The 27,721-nt window shown below is 44.3% G+C and overlaps 1 protein-coding gene across 2 annotated transcripts in view; it reads left to right on the plus strand.

Moving 5' to 3' along the window:
* LOC139447439 (protein ECT2-like) overlaps window positions 1–27,721 on the plus strand; it is a 56,454-nt gene that overhangs the window by 7,743 nt on the left and 20,990 nt on the right. For both annotated transcript variants that reach the window (XM_071228785.1, XM_071228786.1), the window contains 5 exons: window positions 878–1,060; window positions 2,583–2,672; window positions 3,680–3,787; window positions 9,155–9,256; window positions 24,760–24,859. In XM_071228785.1, the coding sequence (XP_071084886.1) occupies window positions 878–1,060; window positions 2,583–2,672; window positions 3,680–3,787; window positions 9,155–9,256; window positions 24,760–24,859 (583 nt within the window). The remainder of the gene's footprint in view (window positions 1–877; window positions 1,061–2,582; window positions 2,673–3,679; window positions 3,788–9,154; window positions 9,257–24,759; window positions 24,860–27,721) is intronic.

Raw genomic sequence — 27,721 nt, forward strand, 5'->3', positions numbered from 1 at the left:
AAAATACTTGGTATGGCTGAAAATGTAAACACTTGCGGTTAGGAAAAGGCCTCAGACCTTGGACCTCAGTGTTTTCTCTCCCCCTGTTAAAATTTCCAACCAATACTTCGGGAGGCATGTTCACAAACATAATAACTCGTATGATTTTGAATGCAATGATTGGGACAAGAACCATGTGCAGCATGGGCCAACTGGATTCATGACAAAAACAACTCTTCATCACCTGACCCAGTGGTTCAGTGTGAATAAGTGAGTGAGTTGGGTTTAACGCCACTTTTAACAATGTTCCAGTTATATCGTAGCGTTATATCAGCTTATTGTGGGAGGAAAGCACGAAGTGATGCAGGTCTCAGATGTTTACCGCTTCGGTGAAACCAACGAGCACGGGTATGGTGCTGACAACCCTAGAAACATAATCGGGGTGAGCTGGGATTTGAACCCACAATCATAGGTTTCTGTTGTGCCCAAGAGACACAACTCTGCACAGCGAATCGCGGCGCCTTGACGACTGGGCCCCCCGTTTCGAGCAAACGCTTTGACCACTAGGCTACCCCACCACTCAAAACCTACAGGAAGTCAATAACCTATGGACACAGAACACATATTTTACCCTTGTTTATTTCTATCGCTTATGGGGGCGGTCGGGTAGCCTAGTGGTTAAAGCTTTAGCTTGTCACGCCGAAGACCAGGGTTCTATTCCCGACATGGGTACAATGTGTGAAGCCCATTTCTGGTGTGCCCTGCTGTGATATTGCTAAAAGCGGCGTAAAAGCATACTCACTCACTCTCTCTTTCGCTGATGAAACACTGCCATTTTGTCCTATCCAATGTGAAAAGTGGCACCAACAACATGTACATGATGGTTGCTTGGTTGCAGACAGTGGAGGAAGCGGAGGTGGTGAGCTCCCCGACCGGCCTGGAGTTTGTGCCAGATGCTGGAGAGTATGACACAGTGTTTGTGTTGTCGTGTTTCGAGGGGGACATCTACAACAAGCTACACAAGGCCGAGGCGAGGATACTGGGACCTCCGGCAATCATCAGAGCTGTCACAGCAAATGAGGTACGTGGCTTGTGTTTACTGAAGTTTGTTTAGATAATCGATACCGTAAATCTGGAAATTAATGCGTCTCCAAATTAACACGACTGCTGATACCTAGCCAAAAATGTGACTCAAAATCAATGTGACTCCCCCCACCCCATCCAAAGTGGAATGATACATCCATACCTTAATCCAATCAAACAGCAAATAACAACGCTTATTAGCGCTGAGTAGAGTACTTCCGTAAAAACAAAAACAGAGTTTTCCTAAAAACAACACACAGTTTATATGTTTACTCTGTTGACTGGTATTAAGGAAGTTCAAAGGTAATAAAATAATTGAACCAATAACAGTTCACTGATCGGTATGCGGAGGTGTCAACAAGCTTGACACGAGTGGGTAGAACTCTTGACCCCAGCAGTAATAACTCACCAGATGCCCATTGTGTAATTCCTATTCTTTGAATGACATTGTTATATACTTGTTACAACTGCTGCTCAATAAACCGTGTTTGTGTTTATTTCCTCTATCCATAGTGTGCAGTGAAGCCGTCTTATTGTTGATAGTCATTTGGAGACATAAATGCAAAGTTAATTAATGCAAGCAAAGACCACTCGCATTTTTCGAATATAATTCACGCTTGCTTTAATTTCAAGATTTTCTGTATACATATCAAATACATAGTCGGTACTACCACCACAACCTTATTCTGTTTATTTCTCACGCTTACCATATTCTGTTTGTTGCTATGTTTATTACCGTATTCGACGTAATAAAGGCCCCGCTCTAATAAACGCCCACGGCTATGTTTGCTAATATATTGGCTAGTGAACAATCCCAATTAGCACCCCTTCCGATTGATTAATGTACACAAGACTTATTTATTCGCGTATAATACGCACTCGTTATATGCACACTTAATTATGGGCAATTAAATTTGGTAAAAAGATATCTGTCGTATATAAACATTTCAGGCTGTCAGCATAAACCACAAAAATTTTTTTTATCTTTCAACTCAACTTTTTTTTCACCAAAATAATATTCTAATTTTAGGAGCGCCCTGAGCGCTTATTACGTCAAATATGATTTATACCTATCAGTGATTGGCATTTTGCATGTGCGATAGAGCGAACATGGACACAGTCATATCACAGGTTTGTAATATCCAGACCAGAATTTCACCCCCTGCCGGCCTGATATGGCTTGTAAATGCGTTTTGAATGAGCGACTGATATCAGCCTGGGTGGTAGGAAGTTAGAGTTATGTCCCTTAGTGCTTCGTCTGCTCATCTCAGCTAGCTTTCCTGTGACAATGACTTGGTGTTTGTTTGTTTGTTTGTTTGTTTGTTTGTTTGTTTGTTGTTTAACGCCACACTCAGCAGTATTCCAGCTATATGACGGCGGTCTGTATATAATCAAGTCTGAATTTTATGTTCTGGTTTATGATGAAAATGTTATATGGGAGTTTTCATATCATACCCCATATCAACCCTCGACCCCCATATTATTCCATGTGTTTATTGTGTTTATTGTGTTTATTGCAGGCCCTCCCTTACTCCAGCAGACCTCAGTTCTGCCCCTCCATGAAGGGGGTGATTGTGTGCTTCACTGGATTCAAAGTGCGGGACCAAGTGGTGAGAGACCAGATTATTATCTAATGGTGCAAAATTATTGATGGCTGAAATATTGATGTTGCGATGTGAAATTTCATGAATTTATTTTACTTGTATTGGGGGACCATGAAAAACGGGTTATAAAATGCGTGTGGGGGTCACGGATGACTGATCCCAGATTGACACGACTCTACGTGTGTCCCTGCTGTCGTCCACATTCAAGATTTTCACAGGATCAATGGAACTCAAGCTGATATTTTTTAAACAACTTTTTGTGATTTTGATCTTAAGAAAAATGCCTTTAGCCCCAGGGCCCTCCTTGATAGAAATACAGCTAAGAGTTGTCTCCCTTGTGTTAACCACGTAAGTCATGATACAGTGTTCCCGTTAACCGATAATTACCAGTTTTTTACCAGTAAAATTATGCTTAGACTGGTAATTCATGTCCCTGTGGACCGGCAAAGTACCTTATAAATCTTTGTTGTTGAATAACATCAAAAATATTCATATAAGTGTATTTTTCGAACGAAGCCAGTTGTCTGTTAGTTTACTATCAGGATTTCCCCTTGTCTATTTTTAGTGCAATGACATAACATTTCAGTTACTTTGAGGTATATTTGTAGCAACTTTGTGTCAAAACATTTGAAAAGCAGAGAAAATTGTGACTGGACTTTGTGTGAATGATGTGTAGATCCTACTAAGTTACTCCAGAGATAACATAATTGCACTGAACATGATATTGGAAGAATTAAAACCATATATTTTTCATACATTTTTTAATTGTTGAAAATTTAGACTGACAAAAATAGGAGGGAATGGTAATTTTTAGAGTTGATAGTCCACCAGGACTGGCAGTTTCAAAAGCCAGAGGGAACACTGTGATATAAGTTAGAGACGAAGGTAGTCCCGAGATTCAAATGCGTAAAGCACCCCATGACCCTCCTGAATCGGAATACTGCTAAGAGTTGTCTCCTTGGCATCTTTGTTACTTGGCTCCACCCAACACCCAGTCTCTCTGTTGTTGACAGTGCCACCTGGTGGATCTGGTTCACCACATGGCCGGCAGCGTGAGGAAGGACATCAACACGAAGGTCACCCACCTGGTGGCCAACTGTGGAGGGAGTCAGAAGTACCGGGTGAGTAGCTGGTTGTACACCATATTGCCACACGGTGCAGAACAATTCTTCAATCTCATTAAAATCAGATCTAAGTTCTCGCTGCCACGTAACAAAGATCTGAGGACATCAGGACGACCTTTCGCGAACTTTGACTGACCATTGAAACGCATAAAGCTAACAGACCATTTTAACTGTTCAGAGCGGCGTTAAACTCAATCTCATTAAAATCAGACCTAAGTTCTTGTTGCCGGTAAACAAGGATCTGAGGACATCCCATTACGGGTCACGTCAGAATGACCTTTCGCGAACTTTGACCAAGCACTGAAACGACTAACAAGAAGTCGACATCAGCCAATTAGAAAGCAGCTTTCTTGAGCTTTCAGCACTCGTTTCAACTTGGCGACTTCCATTTCAGACTACGCTTGAAAAATATGTTGACACAGTTTTCGGTTAAAATTTTGAAAACTGAATAAACAAACATTCCAGAATGTCTAATATATGGCTGAGATTGTATGGCAGTGCTTCCCATGTACTGTGCAACGCCTCCTCCATTCAAATGTTTATCTCACGGAAAGTGAGAGATAGACGATAATTTTGACGGAATCAGTCCTATGGGCCGAAACTGTCGTTCGGAATACCCTTGTTAATGTTTCGGAGGTTGCATGATTAGGAAACACATTCTGACTGTCACTTTCATGATCAGGTAAGTGACGCTTTGATTGGTCAGATGAAAGGTTGTTCTGACGTGACCCGTAATGGGATGTTCTCAGATCTTTGTTTAGCGGTTGCGAGAACTAAAATCTGATTTTAATGAGAAGGAACAATTCTTGTACTCAATAGGTAGAGATACAGCTTGGTAAGCTAATTTCGGTTTTAGTTTCGGAGACAAATGGCTCCTAACATGAATATTTTAGGAGCCAACAGATGTGTCAGTTATGTTTTCTCTTAGGTAGCCAATTGATAAATTTAGGTCGCCAGGCATAGATTGAAGATGCATTTGGCCACCAAAATGGTCGCTACTTAGAGGGCTGTGGTAGAGGTTTTGTGATACACCTACCTCATGTATCACACACATCGCAATACCAGAGTCACAATAATAATATTTATGATGATGAGAAGTTGCCAGCCTTAGTCTTTGCCTAGTAGAGGTCTCATGTCATTCAACATATGTATGTAATTCTTGCATTGGCTCAAAGTTTCACAAAAATTAAATGTTTTGGTACAGTGAACTTTATGCTCGTAATATTTCAGAAATTACACAGAGAAAATGGTCTGTGGCCAGTACTCATTCATTCGAAATTGATCATTTTGTAAATCTTACTGAAATGTTCTGATAACGTATGATTTGAACTGGTTACATCAAGAATTTGGCCACCACATGCTTTGTGACTGAGGTGCCACTTTGCAGCTGGCATATGCATTTGACAAGTTATTGCTGAATGAAGTGTTTCATTCAACTGCAATTGTTTTGAATTTATGTTGAATTTTTGGCCCATTTCAAGTATCAGTCGCCCATGGAGTGAAATCTTTTAATTTTGCCAAAACTGGCCTACAAATTTCCTAAAACATGAGATCAAACGCCCATGAAAAAACATTTCTCTTCCCAATCACTGCCGAAGCCACTCCGATATCTCCTTTTGTCGGAACCTCTTACTATTATTGTATTGTATTGATGTAGAATCTGCTTTTAGCTCTTTGGTAACCTCATAGTCAGCACAGTTCTTTCTTGGCACCATTTTCTTGTGAAATTCTGAATGTGTCATTTGGCCCCGCCAACAGTCTATGTTTAGTTTACATAACTGACTCGTGAATATCCGGGGTAGAGAATTGGTTTTCACCCACCCATGCTAGCTGTAAGAGGTGACTAACAGGATTGGGTGGTTGGGCTCGCTGACTTAGTTGATGCATGTCATCATATCCCATTTGTGTGGAGACTTAAACAACAAACAAACAAACAAACAAGACTTACATAACTGGTTCATTTTGTACTGCGATTAGTATTTTGTGATATGCAGAAATGCTAGAGACGTTATCAGGTCAGGTTATTGCAAAAAAATAAAAAATCTTCAAAAATTAGATTTTGTAATCCAATAGGATACCGTTGTGAAGAGGACTAAACTTACGCAGGTGACCTTTCTAATCAGCCAATCAACATTGAGGTTTCTATGTTCTAGGTACAAGTGAGCAAAGCATTCAGATAAGAATAACTGATTTCTGTCTCTCAAAAACATATGAACAGGCAGTTCTGAATGCAAACAAATAAGGCTGTGCTATTATGTTCTTGTGAATGTTTTATGCATCTTGTCTGTGAGCGCCATAAAATATTTCAGTTGTGTTAGTTAAAGGGGAAGTGTACACGCAAAAATCACTTTCTTTCTTTTTCTAAACAAAACTCAATTTTAGAATTAGTTAGTATCTGTGTTTGAAAATATACACTCATTTTTTTTCACAGTGAAAGTAGGAAGCTCACAACAGTACGAAAGTGATATGCCGTTATGAGGCCTTCGTTTTACGAGCAAAATAGGCCTGAGTTATCCCCCTTAGATTATGACGTAATTGGTGCCAATTCAACTGGGTGCCTGTCTATTCTCAACGCAAAAGATATCAAGGACCAGTTTGCGGTAAAACAACATGGTCTACGACACACTCCGGCGCAGTGGTGACTCAGCATAACACAATTCTGGCTGGCATCTGAGATGCTAGAATCACAAAACTGTACCTACACCACGTGAAGCGGCTCTAACAAAGCATGATGACGTCATAATGTTTATCAATTGGCACCAATGACGTCATATTGCAAGGGACATAAGCCATGGTGTTTTTGTTATGGAAATAGAACACTTGGTAAATGTGAAAAATATAAATCGTTTTAGTGCAATAAATATGTTAATTAAATATGATGTTTTTATATTTTTGTCTATGACACTTCTATGTTAACACTTTTAATGTGGAAAAAGTACAAGAAAAAATGGTTCATTTCCGTGTGAACTTGCCCTTTAAGTTTTGCTAAAATCAAAATTTTCAAATTGAGGTAAAATGAAGCCAAGTTGTTGAAGAAAACTGACATCTGATTGGCCCAAGAACCTACTCATCCTATTTTGAACTGGAGGAAAAGATCTGATGTAATGAGATTGTGAGATCATAATTATTTTTATGAGGAAAATATGAAAAATAAAAAACCTCTCACTCCAGCCTGCTAGCCAAGCCAGTTTGTCAAATGATAAGACTTTGACTATGGGCTAAACTTCAAACCTGTTTGTCTTCATATATGTGAAGTGTTTGGACTACTAGATTTCACAGTGAGATTTATATATTTGTATAACACCCAACCAACACGACAATGACACAGTTCCTACCTTTAGTTGTGTTCCCAATGTCACTATGAGCCAGTGCTAGACATTATGAGTGAAAAGTAACTAGTAGCGTAACGAAGTACAGATTAAGGTGCCTGAGTAAACTACAGCAGCAAACCTGTAGGATCTCCGTAGGATCTAACTGGGATTTTGCTAGGATCTCACAGGATCTCCCTGTAGGATCTCAGTAGGATTTTACTAGGATCCCAGTAAGATCTCAGTAGGATTTCACTAGGATCCCAGTAAGATCTCAGTAGGATTTCACTAGGATTCCAGTAAGATCTCAGTAGGATTTCTCTAGGATCCCAGTAAGATCTCAGCAGGATCTCAGTAGGATTTCACTAGGATTCCAGTAAGATCTCAGTAGGATTTCACTAGGATCCCAGTAAGATATCAGTAGGATTTCACTAGGATCTCAGTTAGATATCACTAAGATATCACTAGGATCTCAATAGGATTTCACTAGGATTCCAGTAAGATCTCAGGATTTCTCTAGGATCCCAGTAAGATCTCAGTAGGATTTCACTAGGATCTCAGTAAGATCTCAGTAGGATTTCACTAGGATCCCAGTAAGATCTCAGTATGATTTCACTAGGATTCCAGTAAGATCTCAGTAGGATTTCTCTAGGATCCCAGTAAGATCTCAGCAGGATCTCAGTAGGATTTCACTAGGATCCCAGTAAGATCTCAGTAGGATTTCACTAGGATCTCAGTTAGATATCACTAAGATATCACTAGGATCTCAATAGGATTTCACTAGGATTCCAGTAAGATCTCAGGATTTCTCTAGGATCCCAGTAAGATCTCAGTAGGATTTCACTAGGATCTCAGTAAGATCTCAGTAGGATTTCACTAGGATCCCAGTAAGATCTCAGTAGGATTTCACTAGGATTCCAGTAAGATCTCAGTAGGATTTCTCTAGGATCCCAGTAAGATCTCAGCAGGATCTCAGTAGGATTTCACTAGGATCCCAGTAAGATCTCAGTAGGATTTCACTAGGATTCCAGTAAGATCTCAGTAGGATTTCACTAGGATCCCAGTAAAATCTCAGCAGGATTTCACTAGGATCCCAGTAAGATCTCAGTAGGATTTCACTAGGATCTCAGTTAGATATCACTAAGATATCACTAGGATCTCAATAGGATTTCACTAGGATTCCAGTAAGATCTCAGTAGGATTTCTCTAGGATCCCAGTAAGATCTCAGCAGGATCTCAGTAGGATTTCACTAGGATTCCAGTAAGATCTCAGTAGGATTTCACTAGGATCCCAGTAAGATCTCAGTAGGATTTCACTAGGATTCCAGTAAGATCTCAGTAGGATTTCTCTAGGATCCCAGTAAGATCTCAGCAGGATATCAGTAGGATTTCACTAGGATTCCAGTAAGATCTCAGTAGGATTTCACTAGGATCCCAGTAAGATCTCAGTAGGATTTCAGTAGGATTTCACTAGGATCCCAGTAAGATCTCAGTAGGATTTCACTAGGATTCCAGTAAGATCTCAGTAGGATTTCTCTAGGATCCCAGTAAGATCTCAGGAGGATCTCAGTAGGATTTCACTAGGATTCCAGTAAGATCTCAGTAGGATTCCAGTAAGATCTCAGTAGGATTTCACTAGGATCCCAGTAAGATCTCAGCAGGATCTCAGTAGGATTTCACTAGGATCTCAGTTAGATATCACTAAGATATCACTAGGATCTCAATAGGATTTCACTAGGATCTCACTAGGATCTCAGTAAGATATCACTAGGATCTCAGTAAGATATCTCTAGGATCTCAGTAAGATATCACTAGGATCTCAGTAGGATTTTAACTGGGATCTCTCTAGGATCCCCTTCGTATTTCTAACACTGAGGTGTGACTGAGGCCAGCTTCTCGTCATCATCATCTATTGTGACCGGTGTCATCCCTGTGTTGATCTAACCACAAACACGCCAGACAAACAGTGTGCTGATGTTTGTTGACCTACGGTTGAGTGGGCAATGAGTCTGTGTGTCAGAGCTGGGTCAACACGTCATCATCTCGTGTGTTTCAGTTCGCGGTGAGCGTCGGGATCCCCATCATGAGCGAGGACTGGGTACACCGGGCGTGGGCGGAGCGAGAGAACACCGACCTGAAGGCCGACTGCAAGAAAATGGTGAGTAGTGAGCTGTTGATCATTGTGTTGGTTTCACACCATACTTCACCTTGATGTAATTGGTTGTTGAGTGGCTTTTTAAACAAGAATTTCATAGGGATTTATCTAGACCTGCTCAGAGGCTGATATTCGGCCTGGGTCTGCAGCAAATGACAGTAAACTTCCCAAAATGGAAATAAAAGTTTCCAAATTTATGTAAATAATAACAGCTGTGAATCAAAAGACCCACAAAATCTGTAACTTTTAACACTAGGGTTATGAAAGGACTGGTCCCTTGAGTTTCATGTGTAACGTTGTGTTCTCAATCCTGTGTGTTTAGTCTTTCCATGAACGGCTGCAACATCACATGATTCACTCTCAGTGACAACTGGCTTCTGGTTTTATAAGCTCAGCTAGTAAAAGTCTAAATGTGCAGATTCTTATATACTGAAAAACATTGAAAGACTGTTTGAAGACTCAATTTGTATAGGCACGTTAGCGTACCTGGTCAGCGATAGAAACTTACTGTTTTAGTCCACTAGTCTTTATAATGATAACATCTAGTTAAACACTTTATAATGGCAAATTTCTACTAGTCCTTATGATACCTTAACCATTGGGCAGTTTGGCAAGGACTACAGGACTAGTGCCAATTTCTAACACTGCTGGTTGAATCTGTATCAGAGCCTCTGATGTTTAACATACAGTTTATACAGTTTGACACTCACTTTATGAAGGCTCCTGCTGCAATGAGTGAGTGAGTGAGTGACTTTGGTTTAACGCCGCTGGATTCATGACGTAAAAATGAACAACTTTTCATCACCTGACCCTGTGGTTAAGTGGAGTGAGTGAGTGAATTGGGTTTAACACCGCTTTTAACAATATTCCAGTTATATCACGGCGTGTCAGCTTAATGTGGGAGGAAAGCCCGAAGTGATGCAGGTCTTAGACGTTTACCACTTCGGTGAAACCCACGAGCACGGGTATGGTGCTGACAAACCTAGAAACATAATCAGGACGAACCGGCTCCAATGAACGCACACACTGGAAGTCAATTCTTAATAAACTAAAATGAGCTGACTTGTAATTAAGAATTGACTTCAACATTTTTATCCATTGATGGAGGTTTAAATGTATGTGCTTGTGAGAAATAAATACACCAATTGCTTATTAAAGCCTTTACACAAAAAAGATCCGGGGTCTTCAGCAACCCACGCTTGCCGTAAAAGGCTACTATGCTTGTCATAAAAGGCGACTAACGGGATCGGGTGGTTAGGCTTTCTAACTTGGTTGATGCATGTCATCGATCCCAATTGTGTGGGTCGATTCTCATGATGTCAAACAAACAAACAAACTTTACACATACACTGTAGACAACAGAACCAAATCAGTGACATCATTCAGAGCAATATTACAACACAAGCCCCACCTATTTTATTATCAGCCAATCAGGAAACAGTTGTCAGTTAGTGGGCGTGGCCTAAATCATTTTCGCATCATGGAAACATGAATGCAAAAAGAAAGCTTGGTTAGCCTTTCATATGCCACGGAATCACTTGGAATTCATTTATTCAGTGATAATGGCCAATTCTTACACACATCCCCTAATTAGTTTGGAGACTGAGACTGATCCAAATCTGTGAGGTTCAGGGTCCCGTTCCGCAAAGCGATCGTAGCCGTAAGACGATCTTAACTCCCATACTTTAACATAGACTTACGACAGTCTTAGTGCTAAGATCGCATTGTGGAACGGGGCCCAGTTCTTTTCCTCAATAGTCCCCCAGATTGCTTTATGTTCTTGGACATCGATTAATTGTCATCCAAAATGTCAAATTCAAATTCTTTTCCAAAGTTGCTAAAGTATAAAAAAACTGTCATTTTTTGTCTCCAGCAAAATCACTACAAATGTTGTTGTGTTACATACCACAGAGCTCCAGATAAGCTTTTGGTGTTGTGGGTATTTTACCCATGCATTTTAAAATCATTGGGTATCAGTAAATTTTTTAACTTATCCTGCATTACTCCGTATTGCATTTACTGCTGTCTTTGACAGAGTGACGAACTGTGTGAGATCCAGCTGCTGAAGAAAATTGTCCCAACCAGCTCAGGAGGCAGCGCCCTCTCACAGTCGGCACGTGACCCGGAAGTCATGACGTCACACAAAAACACATAACTGCTTTGTCACCTCCACGGACGGACGTACTGTGTATCCCTTGTGGAAATTAAAGCTTATTATTTGTTTTTTATATTTTGCGTGTTTCTACATTCATTATATGCTGCTACATTGTTACCTGTTATGGGCCGTGACCTTAGGGTCTTCCCATTCGTAAATTGTAACGTTTATCGCTCGTCTGTGGCTCACGTCACAGTAATTTACGGGCGCAATGTTGTTCCCGCCATTTTGTTTTCTTTCCCGCCATTTTGGCCATTCACCACGTGGCCACGTAATGTCGTGTTCTGCGTTTTGAATTCTCTCTTTGGCTTGGGTAATACATTACATTTATGTATGTTGTTTTGGTGTGCTTAAAGCCTTGCCTTTTCGCTACCTCTCAGCGTAATTGTTTCTTCTCATAAACTTCAATATAATACGAAGTTTTTGAGTTACATTATGTCTCCCGTACTCTGTGGTTTTGCCACATGGTTACGTGTTTGCACATGGTTATGTGTTTGCTTAAAGCTATGCTTTTTCGCCACCTTTTAGCGTCATTGTTTGATCTCATAAACTTCATTGAAATACAAAGTTTCTGAATCACATTATGCTTCCCATACTTTGTGATTGGCCACATGGTTATGTGTTTGCTTAAAGCTATGTTTTTTCGCTACCTTTTAGCGTCATTGTTTGATCTCATAAACTTCATTGAAATACAAAGTTTCTGAATCACATTATGCTTCCCGCACTTTGTGGCTTTGCCACATAGTTATGTTTTGCTTAAATTCCAGATTTTCTGCCTTGCTGCACTTGTTGCCGCGGGAACAAATCTGGTCTGGGCCGCCCCTTTCTGCCGTGATTGTACGACGCCCTGTACTTTCACAAGGCAGTGCCGATGTTGCAGTCATTCGTCGCTGTGATCCTTCAGCTCATGCGAGTATCCAGGACACACCTCGCTCAACGTGCTCGTCGACCCCCACCTACGTTGACGGCAGCAGCGCTCAGAGGAGCTTCGCAGTGCTCCCAGCACCAACGGCGGCTCCCAACGTAGAGTCTGCCTCCCATGGCACGACATACGACCGTTCACGGTCTCCTACTCCACCGGCGGCTCCAGCGCTCCCAACGTAGAGTCTGCCTCCCCTGGCACGACATACGACCGTTCACGGTCTCCAACACAACCACATCAACGCTGATGTCTCCGGCGCCCCCGGCGCCTCTGATGTTCCTGCGCTCCCGGCGCCTCCGATGTCCCGGCGCTCCCGGCGGTCTCGGCGCCTCGTGCGCTCCCGGCGCTTGTGCGCTCCCGGCGCTCCCGGCGCCTCCGATGTCTCGGCGCCTCTGATGTCCCGGCGCTCCCGGCGCCTCTGATGTCTCAGCGCCTTGTGCGCTCCCGGCGCTCCCGGCGCCTCCGATGTCTCGGCGCTCCCGGCGCCTCTGATGTCACGGCGCTCCCGGCGCCTCCGATGTCCCGGCGCTCCCGGCGCCTTCGGCGCCTCTGATGTCTCGGCGCTTCGTGCGCTCCCGGCGCCTCCGGTGCCTCTGATGTCTCGGCGCCTCGTGCGCTCTCGGCGCCTCCGATGTCTCGGCGCTCCCGGCGCCTCTGATGTCTCGGCGCCTCTGATGTCTCGGCGCCTCTGATGTCTCGGCGCCTCTGATGTCTCCGCGCTCCGGCGCCTCCGCATCCTCTGATGTCTTCGGCGCTCCCGGCGCCTCTAAAGTCTTTGATCTCATGATCTTCGACGCCTCTAATGTCTCTGTCGCCTCTGACTACTCCGGCGCCTCAAGAGTTACGGAAGAAGCGCCTATGATATATCCGGCGCCTAAGTTGACCTCCGGCGCCCAGATCAACAAGCTTTATCAAGCTCAGATCAACGAGCCGACTATCCGATCGTCTACTGCGGCTTAAGGGGCACCATCGGCAATCGCCTCCCCGGCGCCACTGCCCTCTTCTCTTGCTGCCCTCTTCTCTTGCTGCCGTCTCATAACTCGTCACACGGAGAAGCATGGTGAAACAACTGTCGCCGCTCCTGTCGCTACTCTCCCGTCGGTCTTCGGGATCGTGACTATCGTTCTACTTCCTGGGTGGAATCTTTTCAACCAATAGACAGTTGGTCTGATTCAACTTGCCCACTGAGACGTTATCCATAATCCCGTCGTTTAAAGCGCTATGATTCCGGAGAGATGACCTGCGTGTTTCCATCGAAACAGAGCGTCATGTGAACAGCGTCTGTATCAGATTCGACGACGACATCCACTTACAAAGAGTTTACTTCGTCGACATCGCCGACACCAACGCTGTTCTACCCTACCCTAGCGCCAGCGTTCCTGAAAGAGACTCTTCCTCGGCGCTCACCGGGTTTTCCACGACGCCCATGGGGTTCCGTGTTTTATCGCAAAACTCGGGTACACCACTTGATCGTCTCTCACGCAGTTCATTGAGGATTGTCTGTGTGTGGAGTTTGCACCTCAGTTCCGACTCCAAGGCGGTTTTCTCGGCTACTGCGCAGTGTGATTTACATGTCACGTGTCAAGTACTCGGACTGTCAACAACTCCGACCGGAATTAGGTCAACTTACCATGGCAAGGGGTGCCATGTATTTCTACAGATTGGTTTCCATGTCTACCTGTACGCTTGGTGCTACCACTCAACCAGGCGCCTGTCGCAGTCCATCCATGCTCGGATGTTGGAAACAATAGACCTCCTCTACCAACACGGCTGTCACGAGGAACCTTGTTTCATCAACCCTTCGCTGTAAGAACGATAGCGCCTATAGGCGTTCAAGGGATGGAAAAGATCGCCTTCCTTCGTCCGGTTGGATCTTTTCGACTACGACACCTTCCTATCTTCCGCCTTGACTACCGGACACAGTGTCGATTTGATACTTAAAGTCCCTCGGCCGTCCCACTGACCCCTGTTGCATACCTGCCTCGTATCGTGTTGTCGTCCTCCATCGTCACCTCGATATAAGAACAGGAGTACTTATACGCCGCTTCAGGGATGAAAACGATCTCATTACTTCGTGCAATGGCCATATTGCCTCGACTTCCTACTACCCGGTTACGTCGATGCCCCGGCGGTCGATTGTGAAGCTGGTTTACTTCGTCTACTTGAGGTTGGCTCGCAGGCGATCACACCTTTTTCCGAATCGTACCGACGGTACGCAATCGCAGACCCCTGTTGCTGACTACCTCCCCTGCCAACTTGTCAGTGGCTAGTGGCCCACACCAGCCCACATTGTGACCACCTGTGATCCAGAGATCAACACCATTGGCACAGCAACAGCCTCGAGATAAAGGCTTATCCAGGACGTCGCTTGCTGACAGTGCTTTCTCGGTCACGCCCTGTTGATCGTGTCCACTGACGACGTCACCGTAGTGTGGTGTTTGCGGACCCAGAGTACTCGCCCCTCTCCCGGCGCTACAAACTCGACCGGCGCCCCCGAGAATCACCATCTTCGGCGTTCCAGGCGCCTCAAGCTCTCCGACGCCTCACGCTCTCCGGCGCCTCGGGCCAGAATATGTCAAACGGTCGACACCCCAACCCTAGATCTGTTTGCCTCATATCTGAATGTGGCCAGCTGTCGTCTTCCATTCCACCTGTGCCGGATACGACCGCTGTGGCAGTCGAAGCCTTCCATCGTTCCTGAGAAGGATTACGCGTGTACGCTTTTCCGACTCCGGTTCTCCCTCCCATGGTTCTTCAGAGATCCAGGCCACTCGACCCCTGCCATTGACTTTGGTCTCGCCTTATTGCTCAGCCAGAAGTTGGGTTATCGACCTCCGAAACATACCCAGAGACAACCCCTGGAACTTCCGGTGTGGTCCAACCTTCTGCTCCATCCACACGGTCTGTTGCCACACCCTCATACCCGCATGTTATCGTCTGCACGCCTGACACACCTGCAGAAAGCCAAGGGCTATTCGGCTAGAGCGACCAAGGCTATTGCTTCAGCCCACCGTCCATCTACAGGGGGACTGTATGCTGATAAATGATGCTTGTTCCAGGCATTTTGTTCTGACAAACACCAGGATCCGATGACAGCGTCACCGCAGATCCTGGATCAGTTCCTTCTGTACTTGCGTAGCACCCGTCGGTTGAAGGGCTTACCATCCCCACACCTGGTCGCCATCTACTCCGTTCTGGCCATCCCGGACGATCGGAGAAAGACGAAAATTCCCGACCTACGGGCCTGGCTGCGCTCGTTCAGTCTTGAAGACCTGAAGGCCAAGTTCGGACCGCCTGCGTTGGATCTGAATGTGGTCTTCAACGCCCTTCGAACCACTCCCCTCGTCTTCCTTCTACGACCTTAAGTAGAAGACGGGTGTTTCTACTGGTTTTGACTACTGCCGCTCGAGTCCATGTACAGCACGCCCTCGACGTCTCCCGTGCCCGGTTCGAATGCGGTACCCAGGGCGCCGTTCGTCATGGACCGTACTGGGACGTCAGCGTAAAGACTCAACTCCCAGGACAGCCTGATAGATCATTCCTTGTCCCCTCCCCCTCGTCCAGTGTGGGTGCCGAGGATGAGGATGAGCGTCATTATGCCCAGTAAGGGCACTGAAGGTTATTCTACGATCTAAAGACTGCCGCAAGTCTAGGAAACACCTTTTTCTGCCGGTCTCCCCTTCGTCGCAGTCGTTGGTCAGCCGGAATACTTTTCCCTGTGGCTCCGGACGGTCATCCTTAAAGCTTATGAGCCGCCGGATTGGACCCTCCCCCCAAAGGCTATCACCTGAAATAAAATGAGATCAGGGCGATCGTATTTACACTGGTTCTTCACGGTATACTGTTCCATCCTGTCGTTCAGGGAAGCCTGTTCGTGGCGATCGGACACCGCCTTCACCAACCACTACTTCCGTGATGTAGCCTTGAAAGTTGTCGCCGGCGTTCACAGTTTTGGTCCCTGGTTGTAGCCCAACAGGTCATCTATCTCCGACGCCACTGATTCTCCGATACCCTGAGCGGGGCCCGTCGACCTCTCTGGTGTTTATCACCCCAGACGAGACGGATCTCTTGCGTTCCGCATTCGCTCTTAGGTCAGTTTTAGTTTTGGATTACCCGACTCATTCTATTGCTGTCACCTATCCGGGTTTTACTTTTTGCATCAACTCTCGTTTCCTGACGACAGGAATGGTAGTAGATGTGGACACCGGCGCCGACGCCAACGCCGCTGCTTCTCTGATACCTGAGCGGTGCCCGTCGACCTCACCGGTGTTCCTTGCCTCCAGCCTAGAGGGCTCTCCTGCGTTTCGCATTCGCTCTTGGGATTGGTCGTAGATTTTGCCGCCGACGCCGCTGATTCTTCGATTCCCCGAGCGGGGCCCGTCGAACTCTCTGGTGTTTATCGCCTCAGATTAGAGGGCTCTACTACGTTTCGCTTTCGCTCTTAGGTAAGTTATATATTTTGGCAACACGCCTCATTGTATTTCGGTTACCTATTCGGGCGTTTCGTTTTTGCATCGACTCTTGTTTCCTGAAGACAGGAATGGTCGTAGATGTTCCGGTCATCACTTGTATGCGGTGCGGATTCATCGGACCTTGACGAGGGTTTAATATGGTTCACATCTGCAGGTATGCCCACCGGCCATGCCGTCTGATAAAGATGCAATACGGAGTAATGCAGGATAAGTTAAAAAATTTAGTAAAATCTAAATATTTTTTACATTTGTATACTTATCCTGCATTACGAAGTCTAAGTGCCCTCCCTTTCGCTACGCTACCTCCCCATGAAGTTTCAGATGTTATGTTTAAAGCAGTTATGTGTTTTTGTGTGACGTCATGACTTCCGGGTCACGTGCCGACTGTGAGAGGGCGCTGCCTCCTGAGCTGGTTGGGACAATTTTCTTCAGCAGCTGGATCTCACACAGTTCGTCACTCTGTCAAAGACAGCAGTAAATGCAATACGGAGTAATGCAGGATAAGTATACAAATGTAAAAAATATTTAGATTTTACTAATTCTATCTTGGTATTCAAATTTCTGTTACCCACTAGTTTTTACACATGTGGGTATTTAAGTTAAATATTTAAAAACACTATACATCTAGTCCCTGCAAACTGGTGTTGTGTGGGTTTGAGAGCTTTATAGGACTCAAAAATACTGCGATACTTCCATAAGAAAGTGTGATGGCAAATGATCATGATGTAACTGTCATCGTTGAGTTTGGCAAGGTTGACGGAATGCCTGTTAATAATTTCAAAATAAGTTGCTGATTTGCTAAACGAATACGCAGGGTTACTTCACAATATTTTGATGATACGCACAAGTTTTATTTTTGTAGCGTATCTGTAATGTTTGCTGCGTATTTGATACGCTTGGATTTTATTTTATTGCGTATTTCTGCATATCTGATGCGTATTTTACGCAGATACGCAGCTTATCTGGAGCTCTGATACCAGTAATCTGAAACAGTGTCCTTGTTGGAATTAACTTAGTGACCCCTCATGTTTAGAAGCTGAACTACAAACAAGCAGCCTATTTGTGTAAAATACCCCCCCAAAATATTCAAAACCAATTATTTTCAATTAACTTGTGTACAGAAACGCATGCATTAAGTGAAAAATTCAAATTGTAAAAACAGCACGTGTAAATACCCAATGAAGCTTTTCCAGCATGCGTGCAAAGGAGCTTATTTCTGAAACACAATTACGAGCTAATTTAAACAAGCCTATATATTTAGAACAGTTATATACATCTTAAACATTATTTTATTTTTTAAAATTTTAAAATGTTCACTAAATTTTGGAAAAACCCAATACAGTGATGATGGATGAGGGAAAAAATATTGGTTACCCAATGAAAAATGTAATAACCCAATTAAAATAGAAACCCAAGAGTAAAAACTCAATTGCTCAAAAAGTTATCTGGAGCTCTGTAGAAGTCTACCATCTCTGACCCAGTATTTACCATCTCTGACCCAGTATTTACCATCTCTGACCAAGTATTTACCCAGACTGGTGTTACAAGCTGGAGTGATATGAAATGGCCTACCGTATTCGACGTAATAAGCACCCAGGGCGCTCTTAAAATTAGAATTAGAGGGCTCTTATTAGAATTTTATTTTGGTGAAAAAAACACAGTTGAAAGATAAAGTTTGTGGTTTATGCTGACGGCCTGAACTGTTTATATACGACAGATATATTTTCCAGAATTTAATTTCCCATAATTAAGGGTGCATATTACACACGAGTGCGTATTATACGCGAATAAATAAGTCTTGTGTACATTGATCAATCGGAAGGGGTGCTAATTGGGATTGTTCAATTGCCAATATATTAGCAAAAATCGCCGTGGGCGCTTATTAGAGCGGGGTCCTTTTTACGTCGAATACGGTATTAGTATTAATATGCAGCCTCTGAAGTTCATGCTTGTCGCACTAGCCCCACCAACCCACCCCACCAACCCATCCCACCCCACATACCGTGTTTAGTTTTCTAACCCACTGTTTTCCACTGAACCGTTCACCAAAGTGGTAAACGCCTGAGACCTGAATCACTTTGGGCTTTCCTCCCACATTAAGCTGACACGCCGTGATATAACTGGAATACTGTTAAAAGCAGTGTTAAGCCCAACTCACTCACTCACTCCACTGAACCACAGGGTCAGGTGATGAAAAGTTGTTCAATTTTACGTCATGAATCCAGTTGGCCCATGCTGCACATGGTTTTTGTCTCACAAATAATTCCTTTTATACCGCAGCACAGTGTATTGTTTCACTATAAGGTATCTCAGTGTTTTGTTATCTTTTCTGGTATTTCTTGCATTTAGACGGTTTATGAGTGAGATAAAGCACTCTTCCCCGGTTACTCCTCGGTTACTTCTCCTCGGCGGTCCAGTATCGGCAATGTAAGACGTCAGGGCTTCGCCCCTCAATCTTTCATTGACGATACCCTCTTGCCTTGGTCTGACTTCCTCAACTATAACCTCGCAGTCGTGCTTTATCGTTAATGTACAACATCCACCAGTGCAACCTATTATTGAAAAGTGCAACCTTATATTTATGTCTGCATGCACCAAGTGCATGCACTCAATACCTCAAAGCTTAATGTACCATACTACATCACTAATCCCTGTTACATGTAACATGTCATGTTTCTTGACTTCAAACTGGGGGTACTTGAAGATCATATGCACGTTCCTTTTTCGTTTTACAGCAAAATGAAATTATTTTGTTTAAAATCGTCAGACAGTCACTGAGATCTGTGATTTTTTGTCTTTTGACAAGTTTATTAATCTCTTCATCTACCTTGATAATGTTTTGGGACCAGGGCTCCGTTCCTCAAAGTAGCGCTACGACTTTCGTATGTCAAAGTATGGGAGTTACAGTCGTCTAAGCGCTAAGATCGCTTTGTGGAATGGGGCCAAGGTTCAACCTGTTTCTTGTTTGTTTGTGCAACTAGGTCAACATGTACCTAGGGCAAGTTAAATCAAGTTCCTTAAATCGAGCCCTAGGTAAGCCCATTAACTAACTGGGGGGCACGGGTGACCCAGTCGTCTAAGGCGCCGCGATTCGCTGTGTAGAATTGCGTCCCTTGGGCACTCCAGAACCCTATGATTGTGAGTTCGAATCCCGGTTCGCCCCGATTATGTTTCTAAGTTTGTCAGCACCATACCCGTGCTCGTGGGTTTCACCGAAGTGGTAAACGTCTGAGACCTGCATCACTTCGGGCTTTCCTCCCACATTAAGCTGACACGCCGTGATATAACTGGAATACTGTTAAAAGCGGCGTTAAACCCAACTCACTCACTCACACACTCACACACTCACACACTCACACATTAACTGACTAAGGTCTGATAAAGAGGACCCGATTGTTTTCTCACGATGCAGTCCCCAATACCAGTTGTTGTTGAGGTTTGTTTTGGCTGTCAGACTCGAGGTGTAGTCATCAGTGTATATAGACAGGACAGGTTGTGCTTAGCAATCAGTACACTTCCCACAATGGAGGGATTGACAACGTCGTCATCCTCCTGTTAGGGCACATGACATTGTTTCTGATGAGGGTTGAGATTGCAGACATCAGCCTTGTGCTCCATACAGTTGCTTGGGCTTTGTATAAGCAACAAATTTTATTGCAGTAAATTTTGATACGGGTATTTGTATTATGATACGCATTGTGATATATTGAGAGCTCAGTGTCTTACAGTGATTGACAATAACTGTACGCAGAGCTCCAGATAACTTTTTGAGCAAATGAGTTTTTACTCTAGGGTTTGATCTTAATTGAGTTATTACATTTTTCATTGGGTAACCAATATTTTTTCACTCATCTATTCATCACTCTATTGGGTTTTCCCCAAATAGTGTAGACTGTTGTATCTCGCTACTCCATGGCGTAGACTGTTATATCTCCCTGCTCCATGGTGTAGACTGTTGTATCTCCCTGCTCCATGGTGTAGACTGTTGTATCTCCCTGCTCCATGGTGTAGACTGTTATATCTCCCTGTTCCATGGTGTAGACTGTTGTATCTCCCTGCTCCATCATGGTGTAGACTGTTGTATCTCCCTGCTCCATCATGGTGTAGATTGTTGTATCTCCCTGCTCCATGGTGTAGACTGTTGTATCTCCCTACTCCATGGTGTAGACTGTTGTATCTCCCTGCTCCATGGTGTAGACTGTTGTATCTCCCTGCTCCATGGTGTAGACTGTTGTATCTCCCTACGCCATGGTGTAGACTGTTGTATCTCCCTACTCCATGGTGTAGACTGTTGTATCTCCCTACGCCATGGTGTAGACTGTTGTATCTCCCTACTCCATGGTGTAGACTGTTGTATCTCCCTGCTCCATCATGGTGTAGACTGTTGTATCTCCCTGCTCCATGGCGTAGACTGTTGTATCTCCCTGCTCCATGGTGTAGACTATTGTATCTCCCTACTCCATGGTGTAGACTGTTGTATCTCCCTACTCCATGGTGTAGACTGTTGTATCTCCCTACGCCATGGTGTAGACTGTTGTATCTCCCTACTCCATGGTGTAGACTGTTGTATCTCCCTACTCCATGGTGTAGACTGTTGTATCTCCCTACGCCATGGTGTAGACTGTTGTATCTCCCTACTCCATGGTGTAGACTGTTGTATCTCCCTACTCCATGGTGTAGACTGTTGTATCTCCCTGCTCCATGGTGTAGACTGTTGTATCTCCCTGCTCCATGGTGTAGACTGTTGTATCTCCCTGCTCCATGGTGTAGACTGTTGTATCTCCCTGCTCCATGGTGTAGACTGTTGTATCTCCCTACTCCATCATGGTGTAGATTGTTGTATCTCCCTGCTCCATGGTGTAGACTGTTGTATCTCCCTGCTCCATGGTGTAGACTGTTGTATCTCCCTGCTCCATGGTGTAGACTGTTGTATCTCCCTGCTCCATGGTGTAGACTGTTGTATCTCCCTGCTCAATGGTGTAGACTGTTGTATCTCCCTGCTCCATGGTGTAGACTGTTGTATCTCCCTGCTCCATGGTGTAGACTGTTGTATCTCCCTACTCCATGGTGTAGACTGTTGTATCTCCCTGCTCAATGGTGTAGACTGTTGTATCTCCCTACTCCATGGTGTAGACTGTTGTATCTCCCTACTCCATGGTGTAGATTGTTGTATCTCCCTACTCCATGGCGTAGACTGTTGTATCTCCCTACTCCATCATGGCGTAGATTGTTGTATCTCCCTACTCCATGGCGTAGACTGTTGTATCTCCCTACTCCATGGCGTAGACTGTTGTATCTCCCTGCTCCATGGTGTAGACTGTTGTATCTCCCTGCTCCATCATGGTGTAGACTGTTGTATCTCCCTACTCCATGGCGTAGACTGTTGTATCTCCATACTCCATGGCGTAGACTGTTGTATCTCCCTGCTCCATGGTGTAGACTGTTGTATCTCCCTACTCCATGGTGTAGACTGTTGTATCTCCCTACTCCATGGTGTAGACTGTTGATGACAGGCAACAGCTGTGAATCTGGGTGACAGTGTTCATGGCTTCCTGACATATTTCCTGACTGGATTGCATCTCACTTCCTGCTTGGTCACATCCCCACCATAACGGAAAACATCCGACACTCAAACCACTGAATTCACACTAGGTACAACGACATCCTAACCCACACATGTATGTGAAGTCAACAGGAGCCTTACAGTAAAGTTCAGTGAACCCTCATAAAACTGATATTTAAACTTAAGAATCTAGGGGTCCCTAGATTCCGTAGAAAAATACAGCAAAGACTTCCTTAATTTGCATACAGTCTGTATACTCATGAAATAACATATTCAAAATAAATGGCATTGAAAAGAGTCCTATTTGACTTAAGTATCTCGATGGCATGCTTGTATGAGATTTTGTGGTTAGAGTATTTTAAAAGTTAAGTACTTTGAAGAACCGTGAAGGTTCGGGGTAGACTAGGTCTTCAGCAACCCGTGCTTGCCGTAAAAGACAACTATGCTTGTCGTAAGAGGCGACTAACAGGGTTGGGTGGTCAGTCTCGCTGACTTGGTTGATGCATGTCATTGTATCCCAAATGCATGGATCGATGTTCATGATGTCAATCACTAGGTTGTAAGGTCCAGATTATTTACAGACCGCGTCATATAGCTGAAATATGGCTGAGCGCGGCGTTAAACAACAAACAAACAAATAAGTACTTCGAGTAATATTTTCATGCAAAACTTATCACACGTTGAGTGATGTCCCTGTGTGCTTCAGTAGTAAAGTGTGAAATGGCATGGTCATTAATAAGTGTGACTAACTCAACATAATGCACAACCCCCCCCCATCATCATTTTTAAATGGGGAAAATTAATTTCAATCATCTGATTTTATAACTGCCTTTTTAAAAAAAAGATAAATATTATGGCCGACACAAGGTTTTAGTGGATGCAAGATATTACCTCTATGCTAAAACAAATTTATGAATGGATGCAAATATTTTCAACTGTGAGTCCCGCTGGATATAAATATGACTTATAATGATGGAACTAATCAAACTGAAACACATAGAATTCTGGGTTTGATTTGTTCCTAGCAACCAATGCTGGTCTTAAGAGGCGACTTAAGGATCGGGTGGTCTTGGTTGATTGGGTGGTATCCAAACTGGACGGTGTGGATTGTTGCTCACAATATCAACCCCTGGATTGTTCGTACTGGTCAAGACTCAATTATTTACAGGCCACTCACATATACAGTACACTACGTTTATAACAAACACGTTATAACGAACTGACGGATATAACAGTTTTTTATGTCCTGGACATTTGCTGTATATATGCTGTATATATGCTTATAACGAACTTTGGTTATAAAGAACTAAAATTAGCAGTCTCTTTGTTATAACTGTAGTATACTGTAGATGGAACATTGTTGAGTGCAGCGTTAAACAACAAATTGAAATGTTAGATTTATCTGATAATTTTGTTGTTAAGAAATACTATCAATGTTCCAACTGTCCATGTCTTCAATAAATCACTCGGATAAAACAAGGAGATCTATAAGAAGCATAAATTGTCAAACATACTTAGTATTGTATTTGCTTTTAGCTACAATGGGAGCCTCGTTTTAAGGCCTTGGGTCCAAAATTCATTACCCAGAGTCCCTGGACTTGCAAATCATTGATTTATCTAGACCTTCAAGGATGCTTATATTTAGACCTTCCCAGAGGCTCAAATAAAAAGAGTTTCAGAGCTCCAGATAAGCTGTGTATCTGCGTAAAATACGCATCAGAAACGCAGAAATACGCAGTAAAATAAAATTCAAGTGTATCAAATACGCAACGAACATTACAGATACACTACAAAAATAAAATTTGTGCGTATCATCAAAATATTGTGAAGTAACCCTGCATATTTGATTAGCAAATCAGCAACTTATTTTGAAATTATAAACAGGCATTCTGTCAACCTTGCCAAACTCCACGATGACAGTTACATCATGATCATTTGCCATCACTCTCTCTTGTGGAAATATCGTGGTATTGAGTCCTATAAAGCTCTCGAACCCACACGACACCAGTTTGCAGGGACTAGATGTATAGTGTTTTTAAATATTTAACTTAAATACCCACATGTGTAAAAACTAGTGGGTAACAGAAATTTGAATACCCAGATAGAATTACTGATACTCAATGATTTTAAAATGCATGGGTAAAATACCCACAATACCAAAAGCTTATCTGGAGCTCTGAAGTTTTCAGCCAATGGTAGTAAAAAATTTGCAAATTGAAATGAAAAATGCCCCAATTCATGTTGATATGGTTATAATTAGCCTGTTGACTTGGCCAAGATGACTTGTATTTGGTCTGCCCAGTACAGAGGATGTGTATCTTCATCCTGGTCTGGGTGACACAGTTTTAGGAGTGTTACAGCACCGCTCTGACGGGTTCTGTGTGACTGTTTCAGATGTTGTACAGAGTCAAGCCGTTCTACGAGTGTTGTCTCAGCTTTCTGGGATTCTCCAAGGAGGAGCAGAAGCACATGGAAGAACTGACCATAGAGAATGGTAGGTTGAACGTCACAGAGCGTAGGGACACGGTCAACTTTGAATTAAAAAAACCCAATGTACTGAAACACTGGATGTCAAGTCTGTGAGGCCGGCGAGGCAGGCAGGATGGTTCGTGGTTGATGGCTGTGTTCTTGGGGACAGTGTAGACTGTTGTATCTCCCTGCTCCCAGTAGGACCATTTGGGGGATCCATCGTGATGTTTATGATTGCAAAGGATGGTTTATGTGTTGAGGTTTTTATGTGTATTGAAAGGTAACTTCACTGAAAAGACACGATCAATATGGGAGTGATTGGTTGGTCAGGAAGAAGGTGTTGTTTATGACGGATGTCTCGATCAACAGATGCTTGACACTGGATTTCTGAGGACAATAAACAGTAGTAGTGAATGGCTGTGGTTTGGGGCTATTCCATGGACAGGGGACAGTTGTAGGCATTGCACTGAGGTTTTCCATATATGTCGAAGGCATTGAAGGTGGGATGTTGTGGTTTGCCATGGATTTCGAAATCTGTCCAGTTATAGGCGTGAGGCTGTGGTCTGCCATGGGTAGTCACTGTGGCATTGGCCAGGTGTAGGCATGGTGCTGTGATTCTGAAGGCAGTGGCCAGGTGTAGGCATGGCGCTGAGGTTTTCCATATATGTCGAAGGCATTGAAGGTGGGATGTTGTGGTTTGCCATGGATTTCGAAATCTGTCCAGTTATAGGCGTGAGGCTGTGGTCTGCCATGGGTAGTCACTGTGGCAGTGGCCAGGTGTAGGCATGGTGCTGTGATTCTGAAGGCAGTAAACAGGTGTAGGCATGGCGCTGTGATTATGAAGGCTGTGGACAGGTGTAGGCATGGCGCTGTGATTCTGAAGGCTGTGAACAGGTGTAGGCGTGGCGCTGTGATTCTGAAGGCAGTGAACAGGTGTAGGTGTGGCGCTGTGATTCTGAAGGCAGTGAACAGTTGTAGGCGTGGCGCTGTGATTCTGAAGGCAGTGAACAGGTGTAGGCGTGGCGCTGTGATTCTGAAGGCAGTAAACAGGTGTAGGCATGGTACTGTGATTCTGAAGGCTGTGAACAGGTGTAGGTGTGACACTGTGATTCTGAAGGCTGTGAACAGTTGTAGGCGTGGCGCTGTGATTCTGACAGCAGTGGCCAGGTGTAGGCAGGGCACTGTGATTCTGAAGGCAGTGGCCAGGTGTAGGCATGGCACTGTGATTCTGAAGGCAGTAAACAGGTGTAGGCATGGCACTGTGATTCTGAAGGCAGTAAACAGGTGTAGGCATGGCACTGTGATTCTGAAGGCAGTGAACAGGTGTAGGCATGGCACTGTGATTCTGAAGGCAGTAAACAGATGTAGGCATGGTGCTGTGATTCTGAAGGCAGTAAACAGATGTAGGCATGGCACTGTGATTCTGAAGGCAGTAAACAGGTGTAGGCATGGCACTGTGATTCTGAAGGCAGTAAACAGATGTAGGCATGGTGCTGTGATTCTGAAGGCAGTAAACAGATGTAGGCATGGCACTGTGATTCTGAAGGCAGTAAACAGGTGTAGGCATGGCACTGTGATTCTGAAGGCAGTAAACAGGTGTAGGCATGGCACTGTGATTCTGAAGGCAGTAAACAGGTGTAGGCATGGCACTGTGATTCTGAAGGCAGTAAACAGGTGTATGCATGGCACTGTGATTCTGAAGGCAGTAAACAGATGTAGGCATGGTGCTGTGATTCTGAAGGCAGTAAACAGGTGTAGGCATGGCACTGTGATTCTGAAGGCAGTAAACAGATGTAGGCATGGTGCTGTGATTCTGAAGGCAGTAAACAGGTGTAGGCATGGCACTGTGATTCTGAAGGCAGTAAACAGGTGTAGGCATGGCACTGTGATTCTGAAGGCAGTAAACAGATGTAGGCATGGTGCTGTGATTCTGAAGGCAGTAAACAGGTGTAGGCATGGCACTGTGATTCTGAAGGCAGTAAACAGGTGTAGGCATGGGACTGTGATTCTGAAGGCAGTGAACAGGTGTAGGTGTGGCACTGATTCTGAAGACAGTAAACAGGTGTAGGCATGGTGCTGTGATTCTGAAGGTAGTGAACAGGTGTAGGCATGGTGCTGTGATTCTGAAGGCTGTGAACAGGTGTAGGCATGGCACTGTGATTCTGAAGGCAGTGAACAGGTGTAGGTGTGGCACTGATTCTGAAGACAGTAAACAGGTGTAGGCATGGCACTGTGATTCTGAAGGAAGGAACAGGTGTAGCCATGGTGCTGTGATTCTGAAGGCTGTGAACAGTTGTAGGCATGGTGCTGTGATTCTGAAGGTAGTGAACAGGTGTAGTCATGGCACTGATTCTGAAGGCAGTGAACAGGTGTAGGCATGGTATTGTGATGCTGAAGGAAGGAACAGTTGTAGGCATGGTGCTGTGATGCTGAAGGCAGTGAACAGGTGTAGGCATGGTCCTGTGATGCTGAAGGAAGGAACAGTTGTAGGCATGGTGCTGAAGGAAGGAACAGGTGTAGGCATGGCCCTGTGATGCTGAAGGCAGTGAACAGGTGTAGGCATGGTCCTGTGATGCTGAAGGAAGGAACAGTTGTAGGCATGGTGCTGAAGGAAGGAACAGGTGTAGGCATGGCCCTGTGATGCTGAAGGCAGTGAACAGGTGTAGGCAATGTGCTGTGATGCTGAAGGCTGTGAACAGGTGTAGGCAATGTGCTGTGATGCTGACAGCTGTGAACAGGTGTAGGCAATGTGCTGTGATGCTGAAGGCAGTGAACAGGTGTAGGCAATGTGCTGTGATGCTGAAGGAAGGAACAGTTGTAGGCATGGTGCTGTGAAACTGAAGGTAGTGAACAGGTGTAGGCATGGCCCTGTGATGCTGAAGGCAGT

The sequence above is a fragment of the Haliotis cracherodii genome, unplaced genomic scaffold (assembly GCF_022045235.1).
Source record: "Haliotis cracherodii isolate W230 unplaced genomic scaffold, xgHalCrac1.p SCAF_7, whole genome shotgun sequence".
NCBI lineage: Eukaryota > Metazoa > Mollusca > Gastropoda > Lepetellida > Haliotidae > Haliotis > Haliotis cracherodii.